This window comes from Anas platyrhynchos, chromosome 8 (assembly GCF_047663525.1).
Source record: "Anas platyrhynchos isolate ZD024472 breed Pekin duck chromosome 8, IASCAAS_PekinDuck_T2T, whole genome shotgun sequence".
NCBI classification, from domain to species: domain Eukaryota; kingdom Metazoa; phylum Chordata; class Aves; order Anseriformes; family Anatidae; genus Anas; species Anas platyrhynchos.
In genome coordinates, this window is record NC_092594.1 from 30791843 (window position 1) to 30809331 (window position 17489).

The 17489-nt window shown below is 60.0% G+C and overlaps 1 protein-coding gene across 1 annotated transcript; it reads left to right on the top strand.

Moving 5' to 3' along the window:
- The first annotated feature begins 1517 nt into the window (after positions 1-1517).
- Positions 1518-4786, top strand: FOXD2 (forkhead box D2). Its single transcript, XM_027463066.3, is given in 3 exon segments — positions 1518-2601; positions 2604-2641; positions 2643-4786. Coding segments are annotated over 3 exon segments (1407 nt in total). The 5' UTR covers positions 1518-1754; the 3' UTR covers positions 3165-4786.
- Positions 4787-17489: the final 12703 nt, after the last annotated feature.

Consider the following 17489-nt stretch of genomic DNA (forward strand, 5'->3'; position numbering starts at 1 on the left):
TTTTATCACCAAATGCTCGCACCTGTTAACAGCAGCGCCTGGCAATCCATCACCGCAGATTCTCACAGTGCTGAGCGCGGCCTTGGGGTGGGGGGGGGAGGCGGAGCGGCACAGACCCCCCCTCCTCAACCACCAGCCCCCCGGCTGCAAGGGCTGAACGGAGCTGCCTGTTGCTGCTGGCAGAAAGAAGGAGCAGAAAACGGAGCACCCACCCGGCCTCCTCCCCTCCGAGGTGGTACCCGAAGGACTTTTTGGCATCCCCTTTTTGGCAGCCCTGTCCCCTCTCTCAATTCCCCGCGCATCCCCCCAATCCGGGGGACGGAGACCCCCGAAAAAGCAGCGAGGCTCCGTGCTCGCAGAGCCTCTTCGAGCAACACCCCGTGCGAGACGGGGACAGGAGGCTGGCACGCCCCCCCCCCAAGTCCCCTCCGGTGGGTGACAGTGGCCGTGACCCCCAGGGGTGGCCGCAGGGGCCTTGCCCTCATGGGGATGCTGCAGCTCGGGCGAGCGGAGGCAGGGAGGCAGCGGAGAGGCTTTGGGAGGCCGGGGAAGAGGAGAAGGATGGGAAGGGGGGGTTTGCCCTCCCCCGGGGTGCCTGGGGGGAACAGCGGCACCGGGCCGGGGAGCCCCCGTCGGGAGGGGCTGCGGAGCTCGGGCACCGTCCCAGCACCCTGCGGGCACCCGTGGCTACCGCCCGGGGCGAGAGGTCGCCGGGGGCTGCTCCTCGCACCTGCCGGGTCCCGGCATCTCCCCCCGACCCCCCCGGGGGAGGCGGCGTGCTGGGTGCTCGGTGACGTGTCTCTGACGTGTCTCTGACGTCAGACCGAGGAGAAGGGGAGCGGGGACCCCCAGATTCATTCGTGGTCCCCCCCAGAGGGTCCCAGCGGCACAGCCCCCAGCCCCGGGAGCGGGCAGCCGTCGAGGGGGCGAGGGAGGGAGGCGGCCCTAAAGGACCCTGCGAGCCTCCGGCACGGCTGGAGGTGTGGGGCGGGGGGGGCTCTACGTCCCACAGCCCCTATCCCGGCCAGCCGTGACCGGGGTCCCGGGGGGGGCGGGCAGCGCCTTTCCTCGAAAGCATCCCCACCGGGGGGGGGTCCGGGCAGGGCCGGGAGCCCCTCGCGGCCCCCCCCGGGGCTGCGGGCTCCACGTGATGCCGGGGCGGCCCTATAAAGGCCTGGGGAGCGCTCGCAGGAGGCGCAGAGTGGGAGCGTTTCCACCGGGTCCCGGCTCGGGAGGGGTGGGGAGGGGGGGAGCCGCCTTCCCAACTTCTGCCCTCCCCCCTCCCTCTTCCCCCGCCCCCCTCCCCTCCCTCCCTGCCCCCCCCAGCCCTCCCAAAGACCCGCCGCCCCCCCCCCACTTTACACACACAGATTATTTTTTCCCCCCCCTTTCCCCCGTCTCTCCCTCTCTCCTTTTATCATCATTATCGCTATTATTTATTACCGCCGCTCTCCAGCTCCCTGCCCGGCCCCCGGGCGTCCCGGCCCGTCCCTCCTCCTCCTCCCCCTGCCCCGCGTCTCTCCCCCCCCCCCTCCCCCTTTTCGGCCGCCCCTCCCTCGGCAGCCACCACCCCGCAGCCGTGCCGGGGCCCCGCCAGCAGCGGCGGCGCGGCCAAGCGGGGCTCGGAGCGGCGGCGAAGCGGGGCTCGGTGTCCCGGCGGCGGCCGCAGCCCCTCCGGCACGGCCCCGGGCCCATCCCGGGAACCGCCGCTAGGTGGGGGGGGGAGCCCGGCCTCCCTCCCCGGCCTCCCAACAATGACTTTGGGCAGCAGCAGCGGAGGAGGCGGCGGCGGCTGCGGGATCATGTCCGAGCGCTCCCCGGAGGAAGAGCCGCTCTCCGAGGTGGAGGACGCGGATATCGACGTGGTGGGCCCGCCCCAGGACGGGGGCAAGTACAGCGAGGACGAGGAGGACGAGGAGGAGGAGGACGACGACGACGACGAGGAGGACGACGAGGAGGACGAGGGCGATCCGCTGGGGCTCGCCCTGCCGCGGAGCGGGGCCGCCAAGGGGCGCATGGGGGGGTCCCCGGAGCGCCTGTCCCCCGCCGGCGGCTCGGAGCCGGCGTGCGCCCGCGGCACCGCGCCCGGGGACAAGGCGACGGCCGGCGGCGGCGGCGGAGGGGGAGGCGGCGGGGGAGGCAGCGGAGGAGGCGGCGGCGGGGGGAAGAACCCGCTGGTGAAGCCGCCCTACTCGTACATCGCCCTCATCACCATGGCCATCCTGCAGAGCCCCAAGAAGCGGCTGACGCTGAGCGAGATCTGCGAGTTCATCAGCGGCCGCTTCCCCTACTACCGGGAGAAGTTCCCCGCCTGGCAGAACAGCATCCGCCACAACCTCTCGCTCAACGACTGCTTCGTCAAGATCCCCCGGGAGCCCGGCAACCCCGGCAAGGGCAACTACTGGACGCTGGACCCCGAGTCCGCCGACATGTTCGACAACGGCAGCTTCCTGCGCCGGAGGAAGCGCTTCAAGCGGCAGCAGCAGCTGCACCCGCCGCACCCCGAGCTGCTGCTGCGGGCCGGGGCCGCCGACCCCGCCGCTTTCCTGCCCGGTTTCGCCTACGGACACTACGGCTACAACTACGGCCTGCAGCTGCAGGGCTACCCCCCGCCCCATCACCACCACCCCGCCGGCGGCGGCGCCCCGGGCGCTTTCCCCTTCCCGGCTCCGCACTGCCCGTTACCGGCTCCGCCGCCTCCCGCCGCCTCCGTCTTCTCCGCCGCCTCGGGGCTGCCCTCGTTCCTGGGCGGCGAGCTGAACTGCAGGAAATCCTTCTACCACCCCCAGCTCAGCCCCAGCGCCCTGCCCGCCGCCCTGCTGCAGACCCTCAAGCCGGACCCCTCGCCCACCGGTGGCGGTGGCACGGGTGGCGGCGGCGGCGGTGGCGGCGGCGGTGGTGGCGGTAACCCCTCCCGGCCCTCTTTTTCCATAGACAACATCATCGGGGGGGCCGTGCCCCCGCCGCCCAGCACCAACCCCAGCGCCGCGCCCGCCGCGCCCTACCCCGCCGGCCAGGCGGGCCCCCCGGCGCCGGTCCTGGCCATGCTCAGCCCCGCCTTGGCCCCGGCGCAGCCCCAGGTCGGCCTGGCACACGAGCCGCTCCTGCAGCCCGCGCAGAACTTTTCCAGTAAAATCACAAACCTTAGCAGCTGTCATTTTTAAAGCGGGCTCCGGCCAGGAGAAAAGGGGAAGGGGAGGAGGTGGGGGGGGGGGGGGGGGGAGAGGCGCAAACCAAACGGCCCCTTCCCAGCTCTCCTCGCCAATCTGCTCCCCTTCCCTCTGCCCCGCTCTCCCCCTTCCCCCCAACCTCCTCCTGTTGTGTTTTAAGGTAGGAAATATTTCCTCTTTTTTTTTTTTTTTTTTTTAACTTTATTTCCAGGCTCTGTGGCATCCAAATCTGTTTGTGTCTCTTTCCTCGGAGAAAAAAAAAAGAGAAAGAAAAATGAAAAAGAAAAATCGGGAGGGGGAAAATAACAATATTTCATCCCGCAAGCGCCAAAGCGTATTCAGAAAGTGGCCGTAACATAAGCTGGGACCTGAGCGAGCAACGTCTTGCAGGGGGAGGGAGGGAAGAAGGGGTCTGGGGGTGAGAAAAGAAAGGTTTTAGGGTCCGAAATATTTTCTTTGAGAGCTGCGGGGCTTTTCTGCCAGGTCCCCAGATGCAGCCCGCGGGGGGACTTTGGGACGTGCCCGCTTTCGGTGCCCTCAGCCCCTCTCCCTGGCGGCTTTGCCAGGGGTGTCCCTCCTGCCCCTTCTCTCAAGGAAAACGTTTGAACGGCTCCATCTTATTTTGCAGTTTCTTTGAAGCTTTGGTTTTAAAAGGCACTGTTTAGGGTTTCTTTATTTTTAAGGAAAAGAAAAGTCGGTGAAACTCAGGACTGCGTTTTTTTTTTTAATTATTTTTCAATGAGACATTCAAATGCACGTTTAAATGAAAATCTGATCCGTCAGGAAGTTAGGAGAATTCCCGTACTGTTTTTTTTTTTTTTTTTTTTTTTTTTTTTCTTATCCCCCTTTTCCCACCTCCTCCACGCGTGGGTTTTTGGTGTATCGGTAATTATTTGTATATAGATTATTCGGGAGCTAATGAGCGGAGTCCAGTTTACCCTTCACTGGTTGTGCATCCGTCATATCTTATTTTATTGAGAGAATCTGTGAATAATTTGATGTGGAAAAGGCAACAGAATTTTGTCCGCCGGTGGTGTAAATTAATAAATGTTTGTGACCTGGTTAAAAAAAAAAAAAATGAAAAAATGAAAAAAAAAAATCCCAATGGTTCTTTGCGATGTCCTTTGTCACGCTGAGAGCCGAGAGCCCCGCTCGGGCCTCGGGGAAGCGAGGGGCTCCCAGGTTTTGGCGAAATTCAGCGAGTTTCGCTGCTCCGGCTGCCGAAGGGGGGGTCCCGCTTTAGGTCCCTCTCCGCGGGCGGCGAGGAAGGGCTCCCCCCCCCCAGATTTTGGATTTGGTTTTATTTCTTTGGTCGCTTTTTGGTTTCCCCCCCCATCGCACCGCTGCTCGCTGAAGCCCTGCTCCTTTCCATGCCTTTGCCGGGGGAGGCGGTGGGGGCCGGGAGGAAGGTTCCTAACCCCTTCTCTCCCCGCTCCGCGTCCCTTTATTTTCTTTGGAAAAGTTGACCCAGGAGAAAAGAAGTTGGAGGATTCCCCCCCCCCCCTCCATGTACACACGTCCCCCTCGGGCCTGCAGCATTTGAATGACCGAATGCAACTTGATCTCCGCCTAAATTTTGCAACGACTTACAAAGTAAATAAACATCTTTAAGCGCTCCCCCCCCCCCTTTTTTTTTTTTTTATTTATTTACAGGGACCAAACGCCGTTCGGTTTGGCTGTTGGCAGGGACCCCGAGCTAACGAATCCGAGGCCTTTCAGCCCCAGCAGCGAGCGAGAGAGCTGGAGGAGAAGGAGGCAGAGCAAAGCGGAGCCGTCCGAGGCGGGGAGCGGGGCACGGAGCCGCTGCGGGGCTCGGTGCGGGGCCCGCCGGGCGCAGGCAGGAGCCGGGCGGTGTGCGCCGGTTGTGGGAGGGGGGGGGGGGCGGCGTTGCTTTTCTCTCTCCCCCCCTCCTTTTTTCTCCCCCTTCCCCTGTCTGTGCCACCCCGAAGCTCCGCGCAGTTTGTTGATGTTGTTCCCGAGCGTGCCGCCTCCCCGCAGCGAGCGGTCTCACATCTCCGCTTCACACACATTTGCTTTTGAAAAGCGATCTTCGTGTCCGGCACTTGGTTGTCTCCCTTTCATGTCCAGCTCCTACAAAAGGGGCTACAAGACTCGACATGGGAGAAAAGAGGAGGCCAATGAATCTATTTTCCAGATTGCCAAGCACATGGTTGGAAATTGAAGGGGCTTTTGTAGCATTTCCCCTTCCTCCCTCCCTCCCGGCTCCTTTTCTTTTGCTGCGCGCAAATTGTTCAATTGCTCTGGCAGGGGTGTTCCTGACAAGCTCATTACTAGAAGGTGCCAGACCCCTCCTCTCCCTCTCCCCCGAAGTCTTTGATGAAGTTAAAATGCGCTGATAGCTGCTCTCGGCTATCTTTGTTCAGCCTCCTTTAATAACCGAGCCTGCTTTGAGGAGACGGGAGCCGAGGGAAGAAAGCGATGTGCACTGAGGCTGGGTGGTTGCTGTGCGGCTGGAGGCGGGGGTGGCACATTTTAATATAAAGTAGCGATTTTTTTTTCCCCTTTATTTATTTTTTTGGGGCCTATTCGTTCGCTGAGCGTGTGCGGGAGGAAGATGAGCCGGGGGTGCGAGGAAGGGGATAAGAAATCGCAGCCGGCGCCCGTGGGCACGAAAACTCCGCGGCTCGCCCAAGCAGGGCTCGCAGGGGTCCTCCAAGCCGGTGGTCTCGTCTTTTGGAGGAGCCGGGGGGGGGGAGGCTCTCGGCAGGGAACCGCTGTTTCCCCGGAGATCCCCCTGCCCCACACGGACGGGGAGGGGGCTCGGTGGTTTTGGGGCTGGGACACCTTCCCCGGGCGCCGCCGCTGCGGAGCCATTTGCGGGTTTGGGAGATGCGATCGCCGGCCAGGGTGGGCGCTGAGCTGGGAGGAGGGGGGTCCAGGGGCATCTCCCCCCGAACCAGGAGACCCCCGGGAGGACCCCCCCGGGCTCGGCTTGGCTCTGCCGGGCCCGCGGGAGATCTGCAAGCGCCGGCGCCGTTGTTTGGTAGTGGTGGGGGACATCCCCAAGCGGCTCTAACTTTAGGCGGTGTTTTGATTTTAGTTTATTTTTCACCCCTCCCTAAATTCCCCTAAAAGCACCCGAGCTCGTTGCGTGCCCCCCTTCCTGACAAAACGACGCCGCCTGCAAATATCTGCCTTGAGTGGCGAGCCGGGGAGGGGGGCATCGATGGGAATTCCCCCAAAAACGCTCCCCCCGGAGCCGGGGGCGGCAGGAAAGGGCCCGGGACGGCTCCTGGGGGGCCGGGAACTCTTCGCCCGGCTCGGCTCAGTTGTGCAGGGAAAATATTGCCTCGGCGAGGCAGGCCGGATAATGGCTCCTAATTACGGGGCTGGCTGGCTCCGCAGCTCCGATCTTCACGGGACATTATTTTTAAGCGTTCAGCGAGGATCATTTTTCACGCCTCGCTGCCTAAAGGAGGGCTTTATTTATTTACTGGGGGAGGCGTGGAGGACACCAGCAATAACCGAGCACTGAAAGGAAAATAATTAGCTCTTGCAGTCGCTGCTTTGGGGGTCCCTGGCCAAAAAGGCGACCTGGCATTTCCCTTCCCTCCCCTCCGTAGGATGCAGGCGAATCCCTCCGGTTCTTGCTGTTGCTTTCGGTGGATATTTGCCCGTGAAAAACCCAAGCAAAGCCTGGCCGGCAGAGGCTCCGCACCGGCCGCAGGGCCCGATCCTTTGCCGCCAGTTTGGGTTTTTCCCTTCTCCCCTTCTCGCTGTTCTCGAGCAGGGCTTGGGGGGGATGCGGCTCCCACCCCCTTTTCTCGCCGGCCTTGCTCGTACATCCGAGGAATTTATTTATGTATTTTTAACGTGTTCCCTCTCCTTTCTGTGCGTCCTGCGAAGGGCTTGTAGCGAAACCGCGGTGCTCTGCGCGTGTTCATCCCGCCGCAGCTTTCCGCGTGTGCGCAGAGTATGGAGCGGGCACGGCTGGGCGGAAAAATCAGGGGGCTCTCCTCTGATTATCTAGGCAGAAAAAAACTATCCCGGCCCGGAATATTCCCGCCAGGACGGGGGACAATTTCTTTTTCTCTTTTCACTCAGCCAAGCCCGTGTTGAGACCGGCTCCGAGCCGCCGGGTGCGGGGTGCCGGGACCCCTCGTCCCCTCGCCTCCTGCCTCCTCCCCTGGCACCTTCTGCTCTCCATCACTGCCGATCGGCAGAATTAGGGAAGGTCAAGATCCTATTCCTTTCCCCGGTAGCTTTTTTGGTTTTCTCTTTCGAGTTCCTCGCAGCCCCGAATGAAAATAAATGAACCTGGATTGTAGAAACTACCTTTGAGTACTAAGAGCATCTCATCCCCTAGCTCGGTGCTTTCTCCGTTGCCGGCCGGGCCGTTTCGCTGTTACTGCGGAGAAACTCTCGTTTTCACGGTGGATTTAAGATTTAATAATAACACCCAGTCTCCCCGTGCCCCGGCGTCCGACCTAAAAACACTTTCCCGCCTCCTAACTTTGGGAAATAGCCGCCACCAGCATCTTCTTCCCTTCCCCATCTCCCTTTCGTTTCTTTCATTTCCCGGCTCAGAAAGCAGAGAAACGAGGTTTTTAAGAAAATCTCGGTTTCCAACACGGGGAGGGCGGGAGAAGCTGTAGCAGCCGACTCAGCCGCAGCAAAATTGCCCTGGAAATGAAGTCTGTGCTTTCGGAACACGCCCGGAGATGCCTGCGGTGGGGACGGGCCCCGCGCTCGCCCCTCCGGCTGCCCCTCGGCCCAGGGGACGCTGCCGGGGCCGCTGCGTGGGGCGGCCGCGGCCGGGAGAGCCCGCACCGGGGGGCACCGCGCTTCTCTTTCTTCCTCCTCTTTCCTCATTCTTGTCCTCTAGTTGTTTTTCTTTCTTTCTTTCCATTTTTTTTTTCTCTATATGTTACTTTCTTTCTTTCTTTCTTTCTTTCTTTCTTTCTTTCTTTCTTTCTTTCTTTCTTTCTTTCTTTCTTTCTTTCTTTCTTTCTTTCTTTCTTTCTTTCTTTCTCTCTCTCTCTCTCTCTCTCTCTTTCTCTCTTTCTTCTCTTTCTCTTTCTTCTCTTTCTCTTTTTTCTTTCTCTCTCTCTTTTTTCTTTCTCTCTTTCTCTCTCTCTCTCTCTTTCTTTCCTTTCTCTCTCCCTCTCTCTCTTTCTCTCTCTTTCTCTCTTTCCTTCTTCCTCTCACTTACTGATTTCTCTTTCATTCTATTTCTCTTTCCTTTTTTTTTCGTTTCTTCATCTCTCACTTTGTCCTCTCTTGTTTCTCTCTCTTCCTCCCTTTCTGTTTTCCTGTTTATCACCCTTACTCCCTCTTTTCCTCTTTTCCTCTTTTCCTCTTTCCCTCTTTCTTTTTCTTTCCTCCCTCTTTCCCTCTTTACTTTTCTCTGCCTCAGTCTCTCCAGTCTCACCAGCTTCATCTCGTGGTCATCGGGAGCCGCTTTGCCGTTCTCCCCAGGGTTTTTCCAGCTCTGTCCCCCTCCCGTCGGACCCCGGGGATTGCCCGCCCAGCCGCACCGGGGGGGTCTCCCCTCTTCCCCGGGAAGAAAGCAGCGAGGACCCCCCGGGCTCCGCGGTTCCTCTGCCCTGCAGGATTGTGGCCCAGTTCCTGCCCAGAGCCCAGCACCCTGTCCCGGGCTGCCGGTTCCCCCGGGGCATATGTGCCTTCCTTGGCCCTACCAGCTTTTGCCATCAGGCCACACGCAGTGCAAACAGCCCTGGAGAAGTCCCAGGTGCCTCCCGCTTCCCCAAAAAAGCGACCTCCAAAGCTGTGCTCGGGTCCCCAGCCCTCACCTCCGCCGCCCGCGCCCCAGCCCACCCGCGGCTCTCCCTCCCACCCGCGCTGCCCCCCACGCCGCCTTTGCGGGGCTTTCCCGTGCGGGTGCAGCCTCCCCGCGGGCTCCGTCCTTCCCATTGACCGGCCCCTGGCTCCTTGTACCGGCGGGGGGGAGCAGGAGGGGGCGGGAGGCAGCGTCCCCGGGCCGGGAGAGCGCCCGTGGGGGGCCACTGGGGGCTGCGGGCAGCACCAGCCCCCCGGGCGGCTCCTCTCCCACCAGATCGCGTTGTGCTATTAAATAAGGCGCACCCCGGTTCCCCAAGCCCTTGGCAGCAACAGGTGACACTGCGAGCCGGGACGGGCGAAAAAAAAACCATTCCCGCAGGGTCTGATCGCACGTTTCCAACCCTTCCTCATCATCCACATCCTAATGCTCTCCTCGGATGGACGGTCCCCTGGGGCAGAGCCGGGGCTGCTCCCTCCCGCTGCCCGCGATCGGGTTCTCCCGGCCCGGCCCGGCCCGGCTCGGCTCGGCTCTGCCGGGCAGGCGGCCCCGGGCAGCCCGGAGCGCGGCCCCGATGGCCTTTCCCAGGCACGACCCGGCGGGCACCTCGCTGCCCAGCTCCGTGTGGGTACAAGGAGTGGTGAATAAAGAAATGTTCCTCTCCGGGTGCCAAAGCAGGTCTCGAAAAACCGAATTCAAACCTGCCGGCTCCCCGTCGAGGGGTCGGGAGGGAGCCGAAAGCGGTGTAATGAGTTTGGGCGTCCCTGTTCCTACCGGGGAGGCTCCGTGTCGGCGCATCACGATATTTCTAATTAGTTGTTTGCTGCTTTTTCTCCCCGTCCCCGGTCGTTTCTGAATAGCGAGGTTCGGGCTCCGAGGCGGAGGGTGGCAGGGAAGCGCTTTTTGGGGCAGCCGCTGTCCGTTTCGATTAGATTTCGATTTCCCCGCTTTAACTCGCCATTTAAGTGACATTACATTCCTCATTCGTTAGTGCCGGGGATTTTAAACGTGCTAAACCAACAGCGGCGATTCCTTTCATTCCCGCAAAATTCCCAGAAATTCCACTTTTTTTTTTTTTCTTTCCTTTCTTTCTTTTTTTTTTTTTTTTTCTTTAATTTTTTTATTTTCATTTTACTTTTCCTGCAGAGGAAGGCGAGCAGAGACTCCTCGAAAATCCCATTTAACCTGAGCGATCCCCGCATTTCCCCACCAAAATCACTCCTCAGCAGTCGAAGTCTTGTGCTGGGCACAGGACCGTGCTTATTTCCAGCTGGACTCCCTGCAAAATCCGTGGGAATTTTTTTTTCCTTCCCCCGGACGAGATTACCCGGGGACAGAAAAGGTCCCCCCGGGGTGGCTGTACCCGGCCCCTCGCCTCCTTTCCGAGGAGCCGGTGCCTGTTTGAAGGGGACGGGAGGAAGCGATCGATCTCTTTCGATCTCGTTTCAGCTCGGGGAACCGGGGTGGCCGCTGCGCTTCGGGCTCAGCCCCCCCCGTGGTCCCCGGCGGCCGGATCCTGCCCACGGGGCTGCCAGGGAGCAGCGCTGCGCCCTGCCCGGAGCGGGAGCAGGGGGGAGGATTTCGTATTTCTCCCACCCTGTGCCCCCCATCCCTTGGCAGAGGGAACGGGGGACAAATCCCCGGGTGCAGGGAATGCGGTGCCAGCTCCGCGCTCGGTGTCCCTGCGGGACGGACCCCAGGCGTGCCGGGGACGGGGGGGGGCCGCCACCGCCGCTTTAAATTTAAACAAAATTGGTGGAGAAGGGAAAAATTCCCCATCTGGGGATGGGGCCAAAAATGCCAGGGTCCTGCCCCGCGGACCTCACGCTCCCCGCGCTGCCTGGGCCGCCCGGCGGGGACAAGGGGACAGGAGGATGGGGACGAGGAGCAGCGGGGGCACTGCGGCTCGGCCGGGCTGGGGGGGCCATGAGCAGCGCCGAGCACCCCCGGCCGGCCCTGGCTGGCGTTGGGGGGGCCCCAACCTCTTCCCTGGGCTGGGGTCTCCCAAAGCTGCAGTTCCTAAAGGCACCTTCCCACGGCTGAGCCCCCGAGATTTTCCTGGGGTTATTTTTAAATGCCCTTTCCCGCTGCTTCCCCCCCCCCCCTTTTTTTTTTTAATTTTTTGGGGGGTTTAATTGTTCCTCTTGCAAAACCCGAGTCACCTAACGCGGATCCCGGCACTGAAATCCACGTCTCCTCTGTGACTTACAACCCAAATCCCAGTCCCATGACCTTTCTCTACCCCCCCTCCCAGGTCCCCCCACCCTCGGTCATGTGGGACACGAGTAAATTTATCCACCCTGGTGGAAAGGCCTCCCTTCTGCAGTTGCTCCGAAGAAGCCTGACACGTTTTCCCAAGGAGGATAATTTCGTTTCCCACCTTTCCCTCTCTGTCACCTCCTAAATTCGATTTTATTTTCATTTTTCCCCTGCCACGCAGGGCTCACACCTCCCCTCGGGCACTCTCCCTCTCCGTGTCTCTCTTCCAATAAGCCTGTGCCAAGAGGATCAGCTCGGAGGGACCTTTCTGACGGCCCTCCAGCTCGGGGGGCGGGTGGTCGTGAGGGCATTTCTGGCCCATTTCTGGCCCAGGGAGGCAGCTCCGGAGCTGGCTGCAGCCCTTAAGGAGCGGTGTCCTCCCGGAGCCCGCATTCCCCGAGCTCCGGGCCCCGCAGCCCCTCTCGGGGTCTCAGCCCCGACGGCTCCGGGGAGGTTTGCACCCAAATCCCCCCCTCTCCGACCCCTTTCCCATTTTTCCCCTTTTTTTCTTTTCTTTTCTTTTCTTTTTTTTTTTTTTTCTTTCCTTGCCAGCTCAGGGCACGCTGCAGATTTCGGGGACAGAGAAAACCACCGCGGAAAACAAAAGCCGCAAAAGCAAATACCGGCCCCAAACCGCCCCCCACTAACCCGGGGGCTGCCCGGAGGTGGGTTTTGCCCCCCTCCCCCGACCGCAGGCAGGTGCCAGGCACATGTTGGCGGAGGAAATGAAAGCGCAGCTCGGAGCGGAGCTCTCTCCTCTTCTCCTTTCTTCCTGCCCGGGGAAAAACGCTCGGGGCTGGGGAGCGGCGCTGAAATCCCGGGGCCGGGCGCTGCTGGTGGGGAGGGAAGAGGAGCAGAGGAGCAGAGGAGCAGAGGAGCAGAGAGCATCCTCCTCCACGCCAAACACCCGCACCGGGACCACCCGCCAGAAGCAGGCGATGTTGGAGCTGCTCTTCCCAGAATTTCCCTTCTCCTATCTCGCAGCCCGCTCGCCGCAGCGCTGGTTGATGCGCCCGGGACGGAACAACTGGGAAATATTTGTGGGGACGTGCGGGTGACTTGTGCTGGTTGGGATCGCGGGGCCTTCTTTAGGCAGCTCCTCTCACCCCGCTTTCGAGGGGGAAAAATGGGGAAAAGCGGCGAGGCAGCGCCGAAGGGAACTGATCGTGGCAAAACGATTGGAAACGATCGTTTCCCTGAAAAAGAAGTTGCAGAAAGTGAGTTTTAGAGCGGGGCTGGCCCGAGGGAGAGGCACCCACCACCCGACCCGCAGGTGCCGTGCGGGGGCTTGGTCACCGGCACGTTTGTACCGTTTGCTCTGAAAAAAAAAAAGAAATAAAAAAAAAAAAGGAAAAAAAAATTACAACCCCGAGTACCATTTTCTTTACTCTTCGCCTTGCTCCGACCGGGTTTATTTTGCTTTAATTCAGCCGCTTTCTAGGGGAAGGCTGAAGGAAACCCAAACCGCCCTCCCGGCTCCGCTGGCGGGGGGGGGGGCAGCGGGTTACCGCTACGATTTTCGGGGCATCCGGAGCGCTGCGGGTTTATTTTTTTTTTTGCCGGGACTGCTCCCATTTATTATTATTATTTTTTTTTTTTTTTGGGAGCTGGGGGGGTCGAGGGATTCGGAGAGGAGCCCCCGGGGGCGCCGCATCCCCGCTGCTCGCCGCGGCGGTGGCCGCCTCTATTTTAATGTCATTATAGTTGCCGTGGCAACCCATCGGATCACTCCTCGTGGAGTGAACCTGGTGACAATGGTTGGTTTGAGAGAAATCAGGAAATGTGCAACCGAGGGACACAGCTACATTACCGCGAACAACAGCGAGGGTTTAACATGTGACCCCTTCCAATTAGACTGATGATACCTCGCTGCAGCTGCCTCCGCCGCGCCAAGGAGATGTGGCTGCTTTGGGGGTATGGGGAAAGGGGGGAAAAAGGGTGCCGGGGGGGGGGGTTTGGGGGCGGCCGGGGGGGCACAGCCCGGCGGGGATGGGGCCGCAGCCTCCTGGGGAGCCCGAGGGGAGCTCAGCATCGCCGCAGCCGCATCGCGAAGGTGGTCTCAATCCTTCCAAAATAAAAAAAAAAAAGGAAAAAAAGAAAAAAAAAAGAAGAAAAAAAGAAAAAGGGAGGACCCCCGCCCCCGGAGCAGGCAGCACCAGCAGCACATCTGTGGCACGGGTGCGGGCAAAACCGACCAAATCCTCTCGCCCCTCCCCAGCAGAAAAAGAAAAGGAAAAAAAAAAAAAAGAGTTTGAAGTCTTAAAATATGGTTCAGAGAATTACAAGTAATCAGAGCTGCGGGGGTCAGCAGTGCAAACTTTTTAAGACTAATGTTTATTTAGAAAAGTGAGTGGTGTCTGCGTTGCTTTTCTAGTGCCCCGGCACAAAAGTCCTAATGGCTTTTGCAGACTTGCCCTAAGAAACCCCCGCGCCCGGAGCGGGGAGCAGCGACCCCAAACCTCGTCCCCAGCCGATCACTGTGCCAGGGGCATTGGCACAGGGCTTGGAAATCTCCCTCCTTGCTCCCCTCTTCGTATTTTTTTCTATTTTTTCCCCCCCGATTTTGCCTTGCTTCCCCATTAGTTTGGTGTAACCTGACCCCTCGGTAATATTGGGAAGGAGGAATCAGGGCGCAGGGGCTGCGATCCCCCCCTCCCCTTTCCAAATCCATCCAGCAGCGCTGCCCATCTTCGGTCCGTGGGAATGGGCAGGGTGCTCAGCCTCAGCCCATGCCCCCCCCCGGGGGATTCTTGCAGTCTGCGCCCCCTGAGTCACATCCCACCACCCCCTGCCACCCTCTGGCACCCCCAGTTTTGGGATCTCTGCTGGGTCCACCCCAAAAACCACCCCGGGGGTATCCAAAAGGATTCCCAGGTGGGATCTGACTCCCCTCACCTCCCTCCTACGATGCCCCTTTCCTTCCCAGGAGGGAAGGGATCAATCCAGCAGCCCCCAAACTTCGCACACCTTTTGGGGCATCCCCCAGCTTTAAAAGGGGGGTGGACCCAGGGGAAAGGCAGGCTTGGATCCCGGTGGAAACCAGCAGCACTGGTCCCAGGTGCTTCACAAGCAGGCTAGGATTTCTCAGCCAGGTTTAACCTTTCCTGGCAGGTGCCAGGAGCCAGGAGGGCCGAGCAGGGCGGGGGATGCAGCCTGGATGTGCACCACCACCAGCAAGTGCCTCTCCTTCCTAGAGCCCCGCGGGGAGGCCGGAGGTATTGGGGCTGCTCAGGAAAATGCCTGTGCTCACCCCCTCTCCCCGACCCGTGTGCCAAATAGCCCGAGGAGCTTTCTATTTACTCCCTTTCTAAACACAGACGCTTTTACTAGCCGTGAGCCCAGCTGGCAGGAGGTGGTGGTGCTGCTAAAATCCTCCTGTTTCTTGGCGAAGGTGAGACCAGCCTTAAGCCCCCCCAATCTGTGGGGGTCACCGGCCACTGGGGACACCTCATCCCCTTTCCTATTCAGCTCTGAGCAAGGGCCAGGGTTAACCTGGGGCTGTGCTGCTCTGGGCCGGCTGAGCCAAGGGATGGCAGCAGGAGGAGGCTCTGAAGCCACCCGCACACCTGAGGCTGGATCCTGCCTTCCCCTGGCCAAGTCCAGCTGCGGTGCTCAGCTCCGCGCGGGGCTGAGGACGCAGCCAGGAGGGAGGTCGTCAGTATTTATAAGGTGCTGAAATGCGCCTGACACTCGAGGGAAGATCCTCTCTTCTCCCTCAAGAGCTTTCATTTGAAGGACTTGGCTCTGCCCTCGGAGCAGTCGGGAAGATCTCCTGGCTCCCGTTACCTCCCGCGGCCCCGCGTTGCTCTCTCTCCTCGCTGCGAGCTGAGGTGCACACATCACCTTGCCAAATCCCCTGGGAGATGGGGGGGGGTCCCAGGCAGGGCTGGCACTGGGGTTTGGGCTGCAGGGGCAACGCCAGGCTGGGCTCAGGGGCCGGGTGGCCGAGCCCTTTGCTGTCCCGAGCTCCCCTCCATCCCCTCACAAAGCACCATGATGGGAATGCAGCGTTTAATCCTAAACTGAGAACCTCAAAAATTCAGGCTGAAACCTTGTAAATGCATTAGAAAGGGGGAACAGAGGTGGGGGTGGTGGTGGAGGTGACAGTGCAGGTGACAATGGGTGGCTCAGGGTGGTACAGGGCTGGGGCTAGCCTGGTACTCCAGCAGGGTTTTCCACCCAGCGCAGGGGAGAGGCGAACCCCTCTGTTGGAACACGTGTTTCAAATAACCGGAGTTTTTTCTCCTTCCCGGCGGCGCGGTGGGCTTGGCACACCTCTTGGTTTGCACAACTGCCAGGCCCGCGTGGTCGGCTGCCCAAGTAAGGAGGAAAAGATCCTGTGTGCGATCTGGAGGTGTGCTTTGCTGGGTCTGACATGTAAATATTAATAAAGAAACGACATCAAAGAGACAAAGAAATTAAAAAATCCTCTCCTACCCCCGGACCCCTCCAGATCCCTTTCTTGTCCTGGCAGTTGTTGCACTTGGCCTGGCTTCCCACGCTCTGCTCTCAGATCGGCTGGCAGCAGCCACGGTCCCCAGATTCCACAGCTACGTCCCACTGAGGGAAAACATTTGCTGAAGTGTTCAGATTATTGGGGAAATACATATTTCTACCTCTTCTCAAGGCTCCACCGAGGTCTAAGCCAGCCCCGCGTGTCAGAGCAGGGGTACGGAGGCATCCTCGGCTCCCCTATGAGCTCCGTGTACCCAAAAAGGCCATGGAGGGGGATTCTCATGGCCACCACGTGCTCCACCAGTGGCTGTGGTGGTGAGCATGCGTGGGGTTTATTTTCCTCCGCCAAGCTTCACTTCAGCCCACTCTGTTGGCACACATGACTGTGACTGAATGGCATGGACACACACAGGGTTGGACCAAGCACTCACCTGGAGCATCTCCATCAGCCCCCCCAGAACCAGGACTCCCTGCATGTCACTGCCTCCCTTCACCGTGCGTGCCCACGTCCCGTCCCCCAGCACCCTGGCTCGGGGACAGGGTGCTCAGCACCCTTGGCTGCTCCTGCAGGCTCTGCCCCGTGTGTGTGTGTGTGTACACACGCGTGTGCATGTGTGGAACTCTCTCCCGGCAGCACAATGGGAGAGCAAAGTGTAAAACGCTCCCATTCTGGCTTGGGGGGATAAATTGCCTACAAAGGGCTCTTCAACTTGAACACGCGCGGCGGAGACGCGTGGCACTTCTGTGGGCGAACAAAGGCTCGGGCTGAGTCACCGCGCTGCCGAGAGGCGTCCCAGCGCTGCCTGGCAGGGGAAGGGGTTTGGGTTTTACCTCCGAGATGGCTTTTCTTAGTGAATTCCTGAGATCAGGGTGGGACCGGGGGTTGCAGGAAAGAAAAGAGGACGGGGAGAAGAGGCACAAACCCCTCGGGCTCTGCGTCCGCAGCAGTGGGCAGAGCTCCGGTGATGCTGGTCCCTTCCCAGCACGCAGCCCACTTCACAAGGGGAAGGGAAATGCCTTTCCCCGGGGCACCCCATAAAACTCACTCTGCTGTGCCTCTCACTCCACCAGCAGCTTCTCAGCCCCAAAAGAGAGGTGGGTTGGGATGGGGTTTCCAGCCGGTGGCTCTCTGGGTAACCACCAAGCACACGAGGCGGCTTTTAGTGCCAGATGCCCTTGAAGCCACGGCTGCCAGTGGCTGCCAGGGCGCAGTGGGGAAAGGATTGCTCTGGGCTCACCGTTTCTGATGTTTTCTTTCTAAGCATCCATCACCAGCCACGGCTGGAGAGGAGATACTGGAGCTTTGGATGAAATCCCACAAATGCTCATGAAAGCGGAACGGCAGGAAGGCAAACAGGAAAGAAGAGGAGTAATATACTATTCTCAGGGGCACTGCTTGCATTTCTCTGTTTGCTTTGCTGTGTCGTTTCCTTTTCCTCCAGCCGCATACTATGGGATTATGGTAAACGAATTAAGGAATAAAATCACGAGGGAAGATTAGGATCCTGCTGATTTAGAGGCAGGAAGGATACCTGGGCAGGCTTGTAGAACTCCAGATGATGCAAGAGCGTCTCGGGTAGTGCTGTGGGTATAGAGCACAGGATGATTTAGGTTGGAAGGAGCCTCTGAAGGTCTCTGGTCCAACAACCCTCAAAGCAGAGCCAGCTAGGGTCAGCTTGCCCAGGGCTTTGTGCAGCCAAGTTCCAAATGTCCCCAAGGAGGGAGGTGCCCACCTCTCCATTCCCCTCTGCCTACAAATCTTCTCCTTCTGCAGCTTGTGTTCATTGCCACGCCTTCTGTCGCTGTGCACCTTGAATGCTGGTGGGTGTCAAGGGGCATCAGGG